This window comes from Haliotis rubra, unplaced genomic scaffold, assembly GCF_003918875.1.
Source record: "Haliotis rubra isolate DU_JTF1 unplaced genomic scaffold, ASM391887v1 Scf51, whole genome shotgun sequence".
NCBI classification, from domain to species: domain Eukaryota; kingdom Metazoa; phylum Mollusca; class Gastropoda; order Lepetellida; family Haliotidae; genus Haliotis; species Haliotis rubra.
Window position 1 is genome coordinate 2,711,340 of NW_025767202.1, and position 21,006 is coordinate 2,732,345.

Here is a 21,006-nt window from a genome sequence, read left to right on the forward strand (position 1 = left end):
GAGTGTATAATGTTATACAGAAGCAAATAAACCCATTTCATATATACTTTTGTCGTTCAGATATCAGGCTGTATTTTCTTCACTCACACTTTCTGTAAAGATGCCAAATTAAAAAAAAATCGTAGCACAGTGCTTTTATCGGTGCATGATCAAAAGCGGAGAAATTTACTGTTTTATTAACGCATAACAAAATTTTGGACATCATTTGGCAGTGTCTATTTCGCAAACCGCCGAGGTATTTGCATTTATATTTATACCAACGGATAGGAAATTTAATATTCCACATTTCCGTGTAATTTTATAGCCGTACGCAGATCCAGGACCACGCTAGCGCACATCTCGCACAACGTTCACTTTTCAAACCTTATGAAAATGTGCGCCTGAACAGAAGACTCGGCATCAAAAAGGGCTTAGGCTGGTAGGTAGCAGTCTCAGGATTTAAGACAAAAAATGATCTCAGTCTTAACTTTTAGGACTAAAAAATGTACGTGAACCCCGATTTAAGACAATTTTTTGGACTTAAGATCAAAATGACAGACTTAAGCAATTTTTAGACTTAAGTCACTTTCATGACCCCGGGGTCAGGAAGACTTAAACCTTTGTAAGAGGCAAATGTCAGTTTCAGACTCGAGAGAAAAGGGCCTCGTGGGGGCTGTATGGGGTTCTTTCCACATACCTGTCTTCTAATGCAAGAACGAAATGTGTCTCCTGTGTTTTAGTAACCATATGGTTTGAGTTTATTGAATGCAGGTAAGACACAATAGTGTATATGTGTAACATGGATATTGACTTAATGACAACAGATGTCCTCCGACTGAAATATTGAATGAGTTATTACTCAGCAAAATGTATGTGTTCTTTATTAGATTTAGCGCTGTTTGATCAATCGATCGCCTCAAGAATTATCAAAATGAATTTATCTATTTTCGGGGTGCCACTCAGCAAGGTACGTCACATTCCAGCCACTCAGCAAGGTACGTCACATTCCAGCCACTCAGCAAGGGACGTCACATTTACGAGCATAATAGGAACATATCACTACACAGTTGTACTGCTTGACATATCCCTTTCATCGTGATTATCATCAACAGCACAATGAACATTCACTTAATCAAAGAACCAACGGTCATGTTACTGTTACACTCCCGTCCGCCAACACAAACTGCGAATTACAATACACACGAGAATGAATATTTAAACAAGCATGTTTCATATTTCCAGGGATTTTCAGTTTATGCTTATAGTTGAAATTGACCTACGCATATTTAAATAAATTAAACGAGCGGTGGACGAAAGGTTACTAGATGCTTTTCTGATATCCTACGTGAAATAATCTTGACATCGGATGAGCTACCTCTACTTCGTGGAAAATGGCGGCATGATTAGATCAGTTGAAAAAAAGCCTGAATCCGTTTCAATCAAGTTTTAATATACAACATTCCCAAGATAACAAATATATAAAATATGTAAAATGCTAAATGCATTGGTGTCGTTTAGACAGATACAACGTATCTACTACAAAATATATACAGCTTCCTCTTATTCGTTTGGTGTTTCAAAAGGAATAGGCTCAATTTGAAATGATCTACATAAAAGAGATAAGCGGCTTTAATCATGTACATCCTTGTGAAAAAAGTAGATGTTACCACAGAATGAATTTAATTCTAATTATTCCTTCAGGGAAGGACAGGATCCATCTCTGAAGACACTGGGCACTGAAGACAACGGGACTCATGCCAGAGATGACTGCAACTTCGCCCAATGAAACTCATGTAATACAGAGTGTGAATAAATGATGTATAAAGAAATCACCAAATTATTTGTATTTTCATATCTTCTTGATAAGATGTTAAGATATGCCTTGTAAGATTTGTTCGGCGATCTACTTCTGGAAACCATTTCCCCTCAAACTTGAAGTTGTTTCCAGAAGTAGATCGCGGCACAAATCTTAAAAAAAAACCACTTAAAGAAAATCCCTATTAAATAATAATTCCTTCGCCTTGATGAAGTCGGCAGGTCTTAAATGTGAAACTGAGGGCTTCCTTTCTGCTTCTCCGGACCAGTGCCTTCCCACTAGCAATCGCCAAAATGTGATTCTTAAAAAATATATAAACATGAAATGCGACTGTGTAATGAATTTACAGAGACTTTCCAACACCTTGTTAGTGGATGCCCTTCTTTGGCACAAACAGCATATCTTAAACGACATGATGGCATGGCACGTTGCTTTTACTACCGTCTCTACCATGCCTGTGGCTTTGACTCCGAGGTCCATCCATGGTATGACCCTGAACATGTCCAGGGCGTTATGGAAAATGATGCTTTCAAACTTCTGTGGAATAGGCCCATATACAGCCTCAGAAGAATTCCAGCTAACAAACCTGATCTTGTCCTTTTTGATAAGACCAATGAATTTATTTATATCATTGAATTTTCTGTTCCTTTTGACAACAATGTGATTGGTAAGATTCAGGAAAAGCATGATAAGTATGCGGACCTCGCCTTTGAAATGTCTCGCTTGCATACCAAGTACACTGTCGTCAGGCTCCCCATTGTTCTCGGCGCCCTTGGTTTGGTACCTCCTGATCTCTTAGCGCAGATCAGGAGAGTGCCCGGGTTCTCCACCGGGAGCACAACTCTTCTGACAATCTGGGTAATGCAGAAGGCTTCAATGTTGGGGAGCCTTCATATTCTCCGGAAAGTTCTTGGTGGGTTCGACTAGGCAGCGTTTCCTGGGAGAAGTCCCATTCACTGTCTGGGCTGCGTGTAGAGGGGGCGAGGGCCCTGAGCTGATGATGAGCCTTACCGGCCTGACTGTGCATTTTCATCTTTAATCTGTAAAACATAATAATAATAATAATACAGGCCTGATGATGTACGCCTCTCCGTGGTGGGCCTAAATAAGGGAATTATATTCCTCGAACTAAACGTACATCACCCAGTTAGGGCTGACCCCTCCGAAGCTGGTTTTCTTACTGGGTTACAAATAGACGAGAAGAAATCAATCTCTCCCCTCCGCAGCCCAGTCAGCCTTCTTCCGGTAGTCAAACCAACCACACTGGAGATGGGACTTGTCCCAGGGGAAGGCACAGAACCCGATCAAGAATATCTTGGTCAAACCATCTGAAAACCACACTACTTGAGTGTGCGAGAGCGACAGGGTGGCCTGGAAATCCACGCCTCAATGGCAAGTCGCTTAAGCTGCACTGGGACAATGCCATGCCCATGTATGCTTTCCTGACGGAGCAAAATCTCCAAAATCAGTTCAGGCGGCTTAAAAATCTCATACCCCGTGAGCCAGTTCAACCCACAACTGGAGCCCGTCAGGCACCTTTGCATGAACAGAGTGCTCAAGTGGCAGCAGACCCAAAACTTCTGATGGACGTCCGCGTTAACCTCTCTCCTCTTCGTGATGGAAACTCTTCTGCAGCTGGTACCGAGCAAATTGACATAAAAATTTCGTACCCTCACTCTGCCTCTTCCTCAGGTGCAGATCTTTCCGAAAATCCTGTGTATATTTTGTTTCATTCTTTTTATGATGAAATATCTGACATACCTTCAGAAAAACGGAGGCCAATCAAACAAACAAGTGAATCTTTTTCCAAAAATGAAATGAATCATTTAAATGACATTATGTATATGACACTTTCTGCGGACTGTTCATTACATGCGAAGTTAACTGCTGTGTGTATGCTGCCGCTCGAACCATGGAGGAACTTCACACGGTTTCCAAAGAAAAATCATCTAAACCTAAGAACAATACACCAAATAAAAAACGGTTTTAAGTAAAATATTTCCTGAATAGAGCTTTGCCTGAAGTTAAGATCATCAGGAAATCCCATGTCTAAACGTCAAAAGTCAATTTGGAGAAAATACACATTACAGTATAAGACAACGAAAGAAACGATACTTCTTCAAATTGTCGATTCCCTAAAGGCAAAAATAAAGGTTTGGACTGAAAGAAAGAAAACATGGGAAAAGACAAATAAATTCATCAAACAAAATAAACTTTTAAGAAATAATGAAAAACACTTGTGATGGTGAGCATGATAAGCCACCTCCCATGGATGCCAATGAAAGGTTCTGGAAACAGTTGTGGTCTGTACCCGGCGACTGTAACCTTGAGGCACCATGGTCCGTGATTATGGCCATGCAATGCAATCCCTGTGTCCAAACACCATTACTTCACCTTTTCAATTCTTTCGTGGACACAGGTGATGTTTCTCCATGGTTCTGCAAAGGTCGCACAATACTCCTTCCCAAAAAAGAAGACTTAACTGATCCCAAAAACTTCCGCCCTATCACATGTTTGCATACACAATACAAACTATTCACAGGGTGTTTGACAAACCTCGTGTCATCATACTGCTCTGCTAATGATATCATTAACAGAGAGCAGAAGGGAACAAGAAAGGGATGTTGGGGGTGCAAGGATCAACTTCTTGTACAGAAAATGATTTTGGAAGAGGCTAAAACATATCACCGCAACCTCTCCATGTGTTGGATTGTCTACAAGAAAGCATACGACTCTGTCCCTCATGAATCGATTCTGAAGTCTCTGCGTTGTATTGACCTCCCGGAGCGACTACTTCATTTACTCAAGTCTTTAATGAGTTGCTGGTCGACTCAACTTGTGATGTACTCGTAAGGGCAGGTGCAGACTTCGGAATCTATTCCAATCAGAAAGGGAATTGTTTTCCAGGGGGACTCCTTCACCCCTGTCCTTTTTGTTTGTCTCTAAATTCTTTCAGCTTTCTGCTCAACAGAAAGGAGGGTTACCATTCCGGACCTCCTCAGCACAGATCCCCAACACCTCTTACTCATCTCCTTTACATGGATGACATCAAGCTCCTTGCCAAAGGAGATACCAATTTGAAAGAACAGGTTCTCTTTGTCGAGTCCTTTTCTTATGATATTTGCATGACATTTGGACTTGACAAATGTAATACTCTTCATTTGAAACGTGGCAAGGTAGTTAATGGTGGATTGGTCAAGTTACAGGGGATAGGAGTTATTGAGCATCTTGTGGAAGATCAGGCCCCGGGATCATGAAAGTGTCTCAAGTCCATATTTTGTCTTAAGTCTTAAAATTTTGACTTAAGTCAAAATTTAGTCTTAAATTGGGGATCACGAAGCTCGATCTTTAAGAATATCTAAAGTCTAAGACCAAATTTGATCTTAAGTCCTAAGACTGCCCCCGAGTAGACTTAAGACAATATTTGTAGCATTAAAGATGGCTGAAGTGATTCGCCTCATTCGTAGGATTCGTTCTAAGAGAAATACACTACATATTCAGAGGACTTTTCGGGATCGTTTTAACCCTATGGAAATGTATAGCGACGATCAACTCTTTGAAAGATACAGATTTCGTCGTTCTACCATTTTTTTCATTGTTGATTTAATCAGCCATAAACTTGCACATCCCACCCAGCGTTCTCACAGTCTCCCACCCATCATTCAAGTACTGATATTCCTTCAGTTCGTTGCAAGTGGTGCTTTTCACCTATTAGTGGCCCAGTCGTTCTCTGTCAGCAAGGCCACAGCCGGCAGGTGTGTCCATAGAGTGGCAGATTCACTCTGCAGACTCTCAACCCGATTCATCGCTTTTCCGACAGGCCAAAGATCACTTGACGTGAAACGCGCTTTCCATGCTATTGCCGGTAAGTAATACGTCCAATAATCACATTTGAGCATTGACATGATACTCTGAATAAACATATTCACGATAAGGATACATACGGTGCTTTCCAGAGTCAACGGAGGCAGCCATTTTGATCTAAAATTAGCACACGACACTGATGCCACCTATAAATAAACATATCGTATTCGTGCTAAAATCATTTCGATACCTTTCTCTTCTTCATAGATTCAAGCAGTAGTCTGGGATCGCCTGTATAAGTTTGTTTTACTTTATTCAGGATTTCCAAAAGTGCTCGGCTGTGTCGATGGCACACAGATCAGGATTGCGAGTCCAAAGGTAAACGAAGCTGACTTCGTGAACAGGAAGGGATTTCACTCTCTTAATGTTCAGGTAACTGAAAAAATAATTGATGCCTGTGTTCCATTTGGATTTTTAATAAATTTATTAATTTCCAGAAACACTGAATTCATACACCTGTAAATATATATATATAAGAATACTACTACATATCCAGTTTCAGAATTATTACACCAACTCCAATATTACATAAAAAACAGATGTTGACAAAGAAAGATAATTATGTTTATTAACATACATATAAAATATGGGATATTGAATGTATGTGCATGTGCTTAACAATTTTATATCACAAAATTGTGATATGGAGCAAGGATCAACCATTTCATATTCCAAAGGGGGAGTAGCTGAATAAAGAACATTGTCCCTGATAATGTTTTAAAAACAAAATTAGGCAATCCAGATTGTTAAAAGATGTTCTGCCACATGGTTATAGGGTGGTTTTTAAGCAAAATATTCTGGTTAATAGATTAATTTTTTTGTCTTAATATTTAAACAAATTCCAAAACTCCAGTTCCTTTCCCCCTCAAATATATCAAATTTGTTTTTAAAAAATCTCCTTATAGTATTCTAAATACAGAATGCATTTTCTTCAGATGGTTTGTGACCCCAAATTTCTAATCACCAACTGTGTGGCCAACTGGCCTGGATCATGCCATGATGCACGGATATTCAAGGAGAGTAAGCTCTGTCATAATTTTGAAAATGGTAAGTATTCAAGTTTTCAAGATTTATTCTGTCATTCTAGATGCCTATAGAACAAGTGTACTGTCCTCAGATTATAACAATACAGACAATAACATTTAAAACATACTGATTTCACTTCAGCTAAACTGATGGTCCAAAATGCAACATGTCAGTAAATTTATTTATTGTTTTTATCAGAAAATATGGTGATAATACATAGTGAAAAAACTTAATGTCCCATGTAGGTCAATGTAGAGTGATAAAGTTCCTGAACATTGTAGAAAACTATTTTGGATTTACATATACACGTACACATCAATGATACAGACATGTATTTAATTCATAAGTGCAACTCCTTGATGTATTTAACTGCATACATGGTGTAAGAGCGTCTCTCACTCTATCATTTGGTCACATATCCCATATCGTGAACTAGTAAATATAAAATGAAGGCTATAGCAAACATTAAAATATGTTGTGTGACCCAAGTTGAATTTGTTATCAAGAACTGTACAATATCAGCATTGGCAGATTTCCTTGTCATAGCTGAAATACTAATTTTGTGTAATAAGTCTTAGCATCTGTATTTAGTGTTTAATCAGGTCATACCTATGCAAAGTGTTAAAGATTAACGAATATGAATATGTATTTCAGGTCTTCATGATGGATTCCTGCTAGGGGACTCTGGATACCCCTGCAGACGCTACCTGATGACTCCCTACCACAATACTGGCGATCTGAGGCATAAAGAGAGATATACTTATTCTCTCTGCAGGACACGTGTACTCATTGAACAGACCTTTGGCATTTTAAAAAGACGCTTTCCTTGTCTGTCTACTGGACTGAGAACCAATCCAACCAGAGCCTGTACATATGTTATCTCATGTGTAATATTACATAATATAGGAATTGTGAAACAAGATATTGTAATCAATGATGTAGATGAATTGACAGTACAGGGTCCAGATCAGCAGCAGCAGCAGCTTCAGGGAAATGATGGCTTCAGTATCACAGACCATATTGCCTAGAGCTATTTCAATTAATCATTCTGTGAAAAATTTCAGAAGAAAGTTGTTAATTTCTATAAAACATTAGATAGAACATATAATTACTCAGAGTTGAAGTTGCAATATTACTCTGTGAAGCTGAAAGTTGGGTCAATATTTCGTATTTGCAATATTGTCAATTTTTGCTGCAGTTTACCTACTCGAATTTGTTCTCTTATCAGTTGTCTAGAATCCTTAACTTTCTCTAGTTCCTCTTTTAGCATTTCTTCTTCAGTTGACACTTTCACATGTCCAGCTGGTTCACCCCCCAGAAAAGAACTTGAAATCATAGTTGGGTCCAGATCAGTGATGTCAGTGATGCTGAAGGCCAAATCATCAGCTGAGTTCAGATCAACTTCAGTGGTTGTTGCTCCATCATGTGGGGCTTCAGCAGTTTCTGAGATATTGATGAAGTCTGAAAACAATAATTACTAAAGTCATTATTTATTCTTTCAAACATGAACTTCTCTATCGTTATGTCACATCTATTGAACAGAAATAGAACGTAAGCATTACATGTTATTGAGTTAAAGATGTTCCAAGCACCAAGTGTATCATAATTAGAAATGTAAAATGAACATATGTATATGTGGAACTTAAATTCATTAGCACATTTTATGTAAATTTGTCTCTTCACAGTGGACAACAATTGCACAATCAGTTAAAATATAAACTGTTAAAGCTAATTTAATAGAATATCTTATGTTTGTATGCATGATCTCTACTGATCATGTTGCCATCTTCATCTGGAAAGAAATTAACAAATACAACAGGTATTCTCCAGATCAAGCATCAAGATGTTGTGTTATATTGGAATTACATAATCACTAATTGCCAACCAAAGTAAACTTTATGTGGAAAGTTATTTTTTTTCTGTTTTTCAATAACTTCAACCATTGGTATTTACTTTTCATGATGTTACATTTCAAACCTTTTACATATTTATCTGTATATTTTTACAACTTGTATAAATCAATTTACTTTCTGTGTCAATCCCGCCATCCACCCCACACAAACTTGGTCTCCCCTCCAAATTATCCAGCACTGGTTGCTCGGGTACAGATGGGGAATTGGCTCTTGTACCACCACCTGTTGGGGGTCTCATATATGAGCTTCTCTTTGCCTTGGCTAAAAAAAACATGATGAAATCATAACATGTTGGAATCAGTACACACGTATTGTACATAACTGAGAATGTTCAACGTGATGTCATCAATAACAGTAAAATCATTAATTGCATTTTTGAACAATACATTATATATTCTGATATGAAGTTGTGTCATGTGAAGCTTGCAATATTAATATAGACAGTTCCATATCAGTTAATTGTAATATATTAAATTACTGTTTCATATTACATAATGATTTTGGTCAGATGGAAATTAAATAAAATTGTATGCTGTAAAGAAATAGATTTCAAGTATCAGAATATAAATTTTACCTTTCTGTTTGATATTTTGATACTTTTTCTTTATTTCACTCAGAGTTCTGAGTCCAGATCGACCCCTTCTGCAACAAACAAATGTCTCTCAGCCTGTTATTTCTGGGATGTGCAGGTTATATGGCAATATGTATACGAGATATGTTTGATAAGCCATGTTGGATTATTAACAGTCACTGCCTGCATGGTCACTGTTGTACACTGTACGTCTTTGGTCAAAATACTAGCCTAAATGATAATTCAGAATACGCTGATATTTCAATAATCCTTTGACAAATAAACACTAGAAGGTTTTTTTGTTCACGTATGTCGAAATCACATTTAGGTTGGGCAGTATTTAAGAAACTATTAGTCCAGCTACTTTGGTTATTGTTACGAGTTGATGAGGCAGGCGATTTCTTCCCAGGCTTTGGCTTCCGTCCAAACGACCGAAGAGAAGACCCTCCCTCATAGTCACTTCCTCGACTAGGATAACCTCCTCTTCCTTTGTCCAGTTGACTTTTCTTTTACTTGTTGCATCTATATTTGCTAAAGCAGACGAGCTGTCATCGGCAAGAGCTGTCATCGGCACGCGCTGCGTGTTTACAAACAACGGAATATTCGCGTCTCCGTTTGCTGAAGAGTTCCGCTGTTACCGTACTTACGCGAAAATATTACACACGTTGTATTTGTTGATATTTAATTATTTGACGTGTGTGGACAGGTGCGTGCAGGTGCCTTGTGGTCTTCTTTCACTAAAGAACCCACTTACATGCTGATAGCATTCTGAGAAGAGCGTGCATTGCCATGGTGACAGACTTAAGCTTAGTCTCACTTAACATTTTGCTAAGACCGTTTCATGATCCAGTCTTAGCACGAGTCTTAGCTAAGCAAAAACAACCAAACTTAAGACAAATTTCTAAGTTTTCAGCTAAGCAATTTTCAGACTTAAGACACTTCGGGCCGAGTACATGATCTGGAGCTCAGAGCTAAATGATCCCGAGTCCTTTCCTATTCCTTTGGAGTAGTTGATTGGACAAAACAAGACATCCAGAGTCTTGACCGCCTGACCAGAAGGATCATGTCTGATAACAGAGCCCACCACCCTCGTTCTTCTCTTAACCGTTTATATATGCCAATCAATTCTGGATGTCGGGGTTTGATTAATGTGGAGGCTCTTCATGATAGAATTTTATTGTGTACTTTTACACATATTTATTTATCGGATGACCCTTTGGTGATGCATGTCAAGACTCATGAAGAAAGCAAGGAATTCCACAGCTATTTTACGCGTGCCAATGTTGTTGGACAAAATCTGAAATTTGAGGTTGATTTTGTTGATGGTGATGTACTGCTGGATGGTACAGCAATGGGAATAAACCAAGTGAAGTCCTTTACCAAGTTTGCCCAGAGTCGGTCTTTTGTGGAGAAACTTTCTGAGAAACCATTGCATCGTGTGTACATGCAGTGTGTGGAACAGAATGGCGATCCCACCGACTCCTTCGCTTGGATGAAGTCGGCAGGTCTTAAATGTGAAACTGAGGGCTTCCTTTCTGCTGCTCGGGGCTCACTTCCCACTAGCAATCGCCAAAATGTGATTCTTAAAGAAAATATCAATATGAAATGTCGACTATGTAATGAAGTTACAGAGACTGTCCAACACCTTGTTAGTGGATGCCCTTCCTTGGCACAAACAGCATATCTAAACGACATGATGGCATGGCACGTTGCTTTTACTACCGTCTCTGCCATGTCTGGGGCATTGACTCCGAGGTCCATCCATGGTATGACCCTGAACATGTAGAGGGCGTTATGGAAAATGATGCTTTCAAACTTCTGTGGAATAGGCCCATATACAGCCTCAGAAGAATTCCTGCCAACAAACCTGATCTTGTCCTTTTTGATAAAGCCAATGAATTTATTTATATCATTGAATTTTCTGTTCCTTTTGACAACAATGTGATTGGCAAGATTCAGGTAAGGCATCATAAGTATGCGGACCTCGCCTTTGAAATGTCTCGCTTGCATACCAAGTACACTGTCGTCAGGCTCCCCATTGTTCTCGGTGCCCTTGGTTTGGTACCTCCTGATCTCTTGGCGCATATCAGGAGAGTGCCCGGGTTCTCCACCGGGAGCACAGCTCTTCTGACAATCTGGGTAATGCAGAAGGCTTCAGTGTTTGGGAGCCTTCATATTCTCCGGAAAGTTCTTGGTGGGTTCGACTAGGCAGTGTTTCCTGGGAGAAGTCCCATTCACTGTCTGGGCTGCGTGTTGAGGGGGCGAGGGCCCTGAGCTGATGATGAGCCTTACCGGCCTGACTGTGCCAGGATCACCCGAACCCTCTCTGCTGCATTTGCATCTTTTATCTGTAAAACATACTAATTAGTATATTCAATTAAGATAATGTTAGTGAAATATAAAGTTCTGCCTGACATTTCTGCCGGAAAAATATTTCCACCAGAAATTTCTGCAGGACAAAAATATTCGCCAGAAATTTCTACAGAAAATTTGTGAGCTTATTGACACGTGAACACATCTTCCCAATGATATTAAATAGGGCTTTGTAGCTTGCTTCCTTCTGTGTGTCAAGTTAGGACACGCTGGTCTTCCTAAGTCGTCCAACCGGGCGTTATTGGCTTGTGTTGGCCGTTATGCTTTCATGACTGGGTAAAAAAGACAATATTGCACTGGCTAGTAGAAAGATCGTTATAAAGTTAAAACAAAAATTGAGGTCACTGGATGTCAGTGAGACACTTGAAGGCTCCCTGAAGGTAAGACCAGAAACCTGAAAGGATAATGTCATTTTTAGAAAGGATATAAATAATATATATATAGGCGATAGATCACCACCAACTGAATGTAGATCACCATGATAAGGACCATGGGGATTTACAGTACTTTTCTTCCTGCATGGACGCTAGTTGGATTTACAGTACTTTTCTTCCTGCATGGACCCTAGTTGGATTTACACCATTACCTCTGTCGTTGTGCTATTTATCTTTTGACAAAGCGCATTCATTAAAAGTGTCACTATCTTCTTTTTAAAAAACAAAAACAACAACAATTAAACAAAACTTGACATTACTATAAAGATCTTTGAAATTTTTACACTGAGCTTTTTATCCCTTGTAATGGAACAATCAACACAGACAAGCAAAACTTTCTTGAACTTTGTTCTTTCAGCACAAGAGATACATCGCACGAGCTCGTGAACTTGAGAGGCGCACAATAGTATAAAAATACAATGTCCAACATCACGTCATGGGATTCTTTGCGCTTGTGGACAAATGACGAACAAATATGGCTTCTTACTTCGCAGTTTAGTGACTTGTATTTCTTATTATTTCAGTTAAGGTGAAACAGGCCTACTGAGAAGCCACACCACGAATTCTTCTTGCATCCATGTGAAATGGCACAGCCTCATTCCGCGATATGAATAACCAGCTGCATTTGTATTATCAAAGAAGAATATTAGTTTTCGCATAAAATGCTTCAGCAAATTTACAAATGGAAATTACTTCATTTTCCCCAATTTCGTGAAGTTCCAACGTAACAATTGGTGTTTTTCTTTATTGAAACCTGAAAGAATGAATGTGTAGAAATTTATCCCATAAAGGACAGAGTTCAAAATCACATACTAAAAAGTAACCTGCATGTTTTACCCCTAGGGTGATAATGCCGACCGAATATGGCCACTCATCGAACTCAACTTTATACAATGTTGTTGACTTTAGTGAAGCGTAATGTTCAGAAACATTGGAATGAATTAATAAAAACATGAGCGAAGTGTATCGATTATTTTTGAAAAGTGTCATGTACCTGAGAGTTAATCAAATCCGACTTCTTCTGCTGTATGGATGAAGGATCCCTGGCGGAGGATGATGAACGGATACATGGCATGCAGCTGAGTAAACAGTTTCAGGAAATGGAACGTTATTTGACATTGCAAATAAATATTGTGTAGGCGCCGAAGCAATACGTGACACCCTGCGGGCGACATAATATGCATAATCCAAACAAATCAAATAAAAAGGTTCAAGAAAACATTATGTTGTTGTAATTAGCTCTAATATCGTGTCTAAGATTCTGCAGCATGTTGGGGGTTTTTTAGTTAGGAGTAGAGGCATTGAAATAGGTTTATTGTCTAGATAAAGACTTGCATTTTGGCAAATTGGATACCTGGATAATATTATAGTAGTGACCTCCAATTACCTTAAACTATTGTAAATGTACAAACCCTTTCTATAATCATTAGAAATCCCTAAATCTCCTAAAGCACTCCTTGTACGATTTCGACTTTGTTGTGTTCATAAATCACTAACAATTTGATAGTATCATAGTGATTATTCCTGAAGTCTTCATACACGCGCATCTGTGAGAAAAATGAAACAATTACTTCTGTTGCTGTAATGTTGTATTCATCCGCAAAGCTTATACAAAACGCTTCTTTGTCGACGTTGCCGTTTTGGTAATGTGAAAAGCTTTCCCATTAGATATCAATTTGATAGGTTTTGAAACGCATTTGTAATAAAATAACATCTCAACTTTTGTTCAGTAATGTATAATTGCTGGCCCAAAGACGTGAGCAACATAAACTCTTAAAAAAGTAGGGAAATTTCATTTTTAATTTGCCATTTGAAAAATTGGGAGATATATCTGAGTCCATCAATGTTGATAATAATGAATGTTTTGAGTACAGTAAATGCTCTTGAAAGATGATTGGTGAAATTGCACGTGTGAGATTTTATTTTCAAACAAAACAAACGGCAAGAAACAAACACTAACAACTGTGTGATGCAAGATGACTGTCAAAAGTAATGGCCTACAGTGATTTATCAGCCTTCTCGAAAACCGTCAAAATCAAGAATGACATCCCATGCACGTGTTTAGGGCCACAGCGTTGTGCACGTGCGATGTGTTAGGGGTGATGATCAAGAGAAATGGTGGTACGTTCATAAGATGTCTGCCTTTGAAAATTTTGTTAAGGCGTATATTTTCCTATCCCAACTGAAAGTCAATGTTTAAGACTATACTTTTTAAGAGTATAGTTGCGATCTACAGACCGTTTTTTATATTGTATTGTGAAGTGTGGAGATTTAGTTTTATGGTTGCATACTAGTTTTAAACAATATCTGAGACTCTAGTTACTTTACTGTCCTTTGATGACATGATTTTATATTAACTACATGTATGTATTGTCCATGTATAGCCTTTTCCTCACGATATCACTGAAATACTGCCGATGTGATTTTAACTTTTAATTCATTGGGCAACGTTACTATATGTGCTCGAACATGTTTATCTCCAGCCAACACCTATTCACGAGGCCTCGTTTCGTGGCCTCGTCTCTTCTATCTAGTTCAAAAACCAATATTAAACCCCACCCACGGAGGGGAATAACATACGTGTGATGTCCAAAATAAACAGTGACGTTTCTTCACTATGGGCACTATACGCATGTGGCATGTGGAGGAAGCGCCGGGTTAAATACAAGGAACAAACCAATTCCTCATCCATAAAATCTTTACTATAAGCAGAGCATACCTAAGCATAGAACAACGTGTCAAAACGTATTCCAGCAAATTTCAGTTTGCAATAAAACAATTTTGTCAAGACCTGATACCCTGGAAGGAACAGAGACCATTACCAACAGATAGGGAAAAACATTACAGCACTTTAAGAAGACAATGAATAGAAGGGCGCATGGACTTATTACTGACATTAAAAGATCTCGAATTGCACACAGAATGTTATCTTTGTTGACATTTTCTTGCATACAGCGTGCATGGCCGCAGAATTCTGAACCTGGTCACTTAGAACTACAGAGTTTCAACATGCCTCTGAAAGTCATTCTGGTCATTTGGAAATTACGTCAGAATAGGGATATGTTCCAGGACGTCAGGCGAATGTTAGAATTATCTTATGATTGGTCTGCGCCTGCTATCGCGTGTAGTTTGTGTTTTGGTTGTTTGTTCCTTGCTCTGGTACTTACACATATATACTTCGAGAAGTCCCAACAAGACGCAATTGCAGCTACACTGCATTATTTCATCTACCACGGTGTGTAGTGTGACACCTTGCACACGTGCTTCTGTCTCATGTGTTGGTGATATTTGAACTGACGCAAACTCGGGACAAGTCAGAGAAAATGATCTGCTTTGCCTTCCTGTGATGATATTGTGATCTTAATTAAGAACCTGCATCTGCCTCAACATCTGCAGGAGTCGCATGAAACTCTTTGAAATCTTCTCAGAAAGAGCATACTCGATTGTACGTCAAAGGTTGTTAAATGTAGACATCAAAGATTGGAGCTGCTGGCATTTCCTTCATCTGAAGTGTGTTTTGTCACTCTGAACCTTAATGCATAGATATTAATATGAAGTTATCTCTTTTTCTTTCTTCTTTTTTTATTTTTTGGGGGGGATATGTAAATTAAAGGATGGGACTTGTTTTTGTCTTTTGTGTTTCACCGTTATTCATATCCACGAAATAGACGAGACTTCTGATAAATTGCTTTGCAAATGACCGTGGCATTTGTCAACCCGAGCTGACCTCTCCATTCACATGCATAAAGGAATAGATAATCCAAAAGACGGGCAAATGTTCTTGGCGATGTCCAATTCAAGCCTAAATGTCGTAACCAAAACGTTTACACAGGTGTTATGATTGAGGAAACCCAACATTTTTACATAGTTTTAATATAGTTTTGTTGTAAAAGATTATATTTGTTTTCATTTTCGACGAACTGATATTTATGTCATAGAATCGGTGAAGTTACAATTTCTTGGCATCTTCATTTCTTTAAAAGTTTAAAGGAAGACATAAAAAATCGAGAATATTTCCAGTTTTTGACAGGGGTATTGACAGGTGCCACTAAGGGCAAAGGATACGCTAAACACCTTGTATTATCACTATTTGATGTTTATTATGGAAGCATGTACCTGTCATGGTCAAACTCGTGCTTTTGAGAAAGAGTTCTTATAAACGACGACAGGGTTTTGTTGTGTTCATTTAGGGAACTTCTCACGGGTCATATGGGTAGTTTTGCAGTTTCAGTTAGATTAAATGTATATTTATGATTTCTGATTGCACCCTGAATACTCACTGTTACAGTAACTTCGTATTCAATGCTAAAATGTTTTTGATAAGAACCTGAAGGTTTTCTGAAAGTTTTGCAAGAAGAACGACAGGCAGATTATTGGTTTTTTGTCAAGAGTACTACATATGCATCGGTAAGAATTTCAGTTTAGTTTTCTTCAGTTCAAATAAATTATCGGACTAACATGAATGCGTCATGATTATCTCTCTTTTGTATGTTTTAAACGTATCAAATAATATGTATAAAGCGTAGACCAAACGTTACACACGAATGTCTGTTTCACATTTCCACAGCATGGAAAACCCTTTCTGACAGGATTGATGTTCAAGTGCGTCTTTTATTGTGTAACCAATTAACACGATCGTGGACTTTAAACTATAACACAACTCACAAAGCTTATAATGCATTATTCCACTTGGGACACGACTACAAGCATGATGAATGCGGCCCCTTACTTTTACGTCAATTTCCCTGATGGATGGAGATGTTCTCTAACATGGTCATGCTCTGGCTAACCTTCTCACACACTAAATGTTTTTAATCTAAATAGAAAAAAACACACAGAATGTTTTCATTATATCAATCTGATTTAAATCTGTACAACTTTGTGTGTAAAACAAGTGTGTTAGTCTAGATGTAACGTTTATGCCTGGAGTATGTAGTTGTAAATATCCGTTTTACCTCATGGTATTGTTTATATGAGTGTCAGCAAATATTAACAGCTTTAAACTGGGGTCAACCTTTAAGATATCTTCACGTGTCCTCTTATTCCATACCTTTCCCCTCTCTTGTAGATGCAACCAAATAAAATAGCTACGTTGATGATCAGATTTTTAATCTGTTTCCGTGGCGTAAAGGGGACGCATAATATGGTTTTAAACGGTTCAGAAACACACAAGAGAAATTATTTCTTTAGCATCTATCTTTCTGAAAATGATCGATTTTCAGACACTCACAGAACTTTAGGAACTTTGTATGACAACCATGAGAGAACCAGTTCAAATCATTTACAGACACACAAATACCACTAAAAACATCGTTGTGTATTAACAAAATTGGAATTACGTGATAACAAAATTATCAATTTCACTATCAATATATAGTGAACGTACAGATAAGGTCCTGCATGTGTCAACGGAAGTTGAACATCAATAGTTCTCGTGTGTCAGAGAAATCATAGTGCATCATCTCATCAATCCACGCAACAGTGTTCCTTGGTCTGGTAGAATGTGTCTTGAAGTGTTTTTGTTTGTACATTGTATCTGTGGGTGACATCGGATTTTGGACGATGTTGACGTCAAAGATAATGTAATATCCACCGCACAGTGTTGCACTTTATGGAATGAAGTTAAGTCTGGTGACATTAGAACATTTACTTTGAGGAACGCAACATAAGTTAAAACTGTAATCTGTTACTGAGGAACGCTGATATAACAAAACCCTTTTCCACACAACGCGAGCCTCTTTCCTTGACGTCAACTCCCATTTGAATTGAGTTGATTGCAAAAAACGAAATATGAATTAATACCGGCCCATGGTGAAGAATATGACTGCGTGGAAGGTTTCAACGAAATAATATCCATCATCTTCAAAATTTAATGTAAGTCTATGAAGGAGGAGATCGTGTGGCTATCGATTTAAAGACTTTTTGGCCATTTTATTTAGATATTTCTTTATGATATTTCTTTTTGAGACACCCTTAAAGGGGTGACATTAACATGGTCGGCTGTGTAACTTCCCGATATCGATTTTATGAAAACAAAACACTGCCATATCTTGTCCTGCTAACGACGCAACCGCTCTCTCAATATCTCCAAAATATGTGAAACATGGAACACGTGAATAGGTTGATGTTCTAATGTACTGGTGCATTGAACTAAGAGTTACAGATAGCATAGGTTTGTAGGTGTTACAGACATATACAGGGTGAAATGACAGATGCCACAGAAAAAGATCGGGCAAATGTGCTAGTCGTTGCCGCATTGGAAAGATATGTCAGAAGGATTCTCCGTGAGATGCCCACGATGAGCATCGTCTAGTTTTCAACATATTGTTATCAAAGGGTCCAATGTGCAACAGAACAAGCCCTGACAGCCTGACCTGGGTGTGAAAAAAGTCTAGATAGTTGAGCGTTATTAAGTCTGGTGGCTTACCAAGGATCTAGAAATCGTCGTGCTGGACTTCTGTCAGAGATTCACAGAAGGTCATCTCTGCTCCATTTGTAAAGTGATGTTCTGCCAACACGTGAATAAGGTGATGTTCTACTGTATCCTTTGAAGTAAGGACTCCTTTCATGTAGGGCCCAATGTTATATGTGTGCAGGTGTGACACATATATTGAAGGTGTGGTGACAGATTTCATTGACAAAGATCGCACCAGCTGCGGCTGCTGTGTGTTGGCAACTGCGCTAGTTGCTGCACATTCAGTAGACATTTCAGAACCATTCTTCGTGAGATAAACATGATGGACATAGTCTAATCTTCAACATATTGGTGTCAAAGGGGGCAAATATGCAGATCAAGCCCCAACAGTCTGACCTGGGTGTTAGGGATACACCTATCTAATTAAACCCGATCATGGCTTGGGAACCGTTGTCTGAAATAATAATAACATAGTTACCGTGGTTACGGTAACTGTTTATTGAGAGTTCCATTTGTGCCACAGATTAATGTTGCAAAACTGTTCATTGAATAGATGAAGCTACCACTGGGCAGGTTTGAAGCGAAGTCCGTATAATTGAACATTATTTTGTCTGGTAGTTTACGAAAGGTCTAGAAATCATCCTGCTGGACTTCCACCAAGGATTCACAGAAAATCATTTCTGCTCCATTTTTATAGTGATGATTGCCAACAGGACAAATTACAACATCACGATTCGAATTCTTTCTTCTCATAAAAATGTCGTTGTCTACATGATATGTCAGGTTTATTATATCCCCATGACTTGTGTCGTTATTTGACAATTCCCGTCACAGCTAAGTTCAGAATTCGCCAGTAATGTCTGAATGTCACTCTTTACAGGCTCTGAAACCATAATGAAACAAAAGGTTTTATGACTAAACAGTCTGTTAGCTCTGGTAATCACACAGTAGAAAATTGTACCATTCCGCTAACATAATGAGCAAATCAAGACCAAATGGTGATAATACCAGGTAAGCGTATCCTCCTCAATGGTGACACGTAAATACACTTGTGACAACCTGATTTGTATGATAGCACCCCTTATAAAGACCTTGGTATAAAAGGATCAGAGCAGAGTCAGTGTAAAGGGCGATTATGGAGGTGCGTGGATCCTGATACGCCTCCATAATCGTCCCTGTTGTCAGCGTTCCACGACCTATTTCCAAGTCTGGATGATGTAATTAGAAGCCAACATAGGAACGTTGATTGCTTACTGTTATGCATACTATTTCAATATTTTAAGATACATAATAATAGACAGGTCTGCATACTCTAGGGAAAATATATAACGGTGTACTGACGTCTGGAACTGTGTGTAACTAAGATCGATGCGAATGAGGGTTTCGAATCAACGACGAGATGTTATTAACTACAGTATCTGTGGGGGATGTGGGTGCATTTTATAGTTTAATCGCAAAGTCCCTCCCCTGACCTCGATTCCATAAAGGTCTTGCACAGAAATGGGATATTCTTATTTGGGATATCTGTGTTGGACTGTTGCATCGTATCACAGTTGCCCAGCAACGGTAATCTGATGTGTTCTGACAAATAACAAGCAGTTATACACACTTACATGAAGACTTAGTCACTTCCTGTCCTCTTTGCGTCGATCCCATTCCAGTATACAAGTTATCAGAGGTCAAAAAAGACAACTCAGTTGTCTGCAATAGAACCGGGGGAACATTGAAGGATAGTCAGCATGCAAAGGAAAAGTAACTTCTTGTCCTCTTCACGTCGATCTCATTCCAGTATACACGTTTTCAAATGTCAAGAAAGACAACTCAGTTGTCTGCAATGAAACTGGGAGAACATGAAAGGAGAGTCAGCATGCAAAGGAAAAAGCAATACCGCGGTGATCGAACGCATCTTGGCTTTGCTGTTTCAGAACGTGTAGGCGTATTGAGCACAGAGGTGTCCACAGAGCACATGTATGCAGTCCTCTCAGCTATCAAACTGATCCGTAATGTCATTGTCTTTCAATGCACACTGGGAATCTAATCACACATCTGGAGATAATTAATGTTGCAGTCACAAGTAGAACTCGGCAGTCACTGCAATCCCATAGAAAACGCAATGGGCGTCAGATGTAATGGCTATTTCCAACCCAGCATTAGGCGGATTGCTATTCATTTGTACCAGATTATGAATGATAGTAGACTCATTTGTTTCAGCACCTTGGTGAGACTGTATAATCTGACATCAAGTGATGCTGATGTCGTTCTATTGGGCTGTCTTTAACTAAACTGACCCTTGTTGACAAGGACGCATTAGACAACTGAAGGTATCACGGCGAGACATACTCCATTATATCATATAAAGTAGATAGTGTTTAAGAAGTAGAGGATCTAGTTTGAAAAATTGGATCTGTAGGGTCTTGCTGAAACTGATGGACCTGTGTGCTGCTTTGTGTGCGTGAATGGTTGAGTAGTCCTATTGTATTGGACCTGTGAAGATCCAGGTAAGAATTGATCTTCAGTAACCCATGCTTGTTGTAAGAGGCGACTAATAGGATCGGGTGGTCAGGCTCGCTGACTTGGTTGACACATGTCATATTATCCCATTTGCGTAGATCGAT

General features: G+C 38.7%; 1 protein-coding gene and 1 long non-coding RNA gene across 2 annotated transcripts; one reads left to right on the plus strand and one right to left on the minus strand.

The window, feature by feature from the left end:
- The first annotated feature begins 5,040 nt into the window (after positions 1–5,040).
- On the plus strand, positions 5,041–8,315 carry LOC124292253 (putative nuclease HARBI1). The gene is made up of 4 exons (XM_046729320.1): positions 5,041–5,660; positions 5,919–6,031; positions 6,595–6,706; positions 7,340–8,315. Exons 1-4 carry the CDS (start codon positions 5,234–5,236, stop codon positions 7,711–7,713), a joined length of 1,026 nt encoding a protein of 341 aa, XP_046585276.1. The 5' UTR covers positions 5,041–5,233; the 3' UTR covers positions 7,714–8,315.
- A 154-nt stretch (positions 8,316–8,469) lies between these two features.
- LOC124292255 lies at positions 8,470–9,581 on the minus strand. The gene is made up of 3 exons (XR_006902401.1): positions 9,549–9,581; positions 9,173–9,240; positions 8,470–8,859 (listed from the first exon to the last, which is right to left on the minus strand). It is a non-coding gene; the product is annotated as an uncharacterized LOC124292255 (long non-coding RNA).
- Between the last annotated feature and the right edge of the window lie 11,425 nt (positions 9,582–21,006).

Excerpts from the sequence above, each read along its gene's own strand:
- LOC124292253 (XM_046729320.1), top strand. The coding sequence starts at position 5,234 with ATGGCTGAAGTGATTCGCCTCATTCGTAGGATTCGTTCTAAGAGAAAT. Across the intron at positions 5,661-5,918 it reads CGCTTTCCATGCTATTGCCG|GATTTCCAAAAGTGCTCGGC; the intron begins GTAAGTAATACG and ends TACTTTATTCAG. Across the intron at positions 6,032-6,594 it reads TTCACTCTCTTAATGTTCAG|ATGGTTTGTGACCCCAAATT; the intron begins GTAACTGAAAAA and ends CATTTTCTTCAG.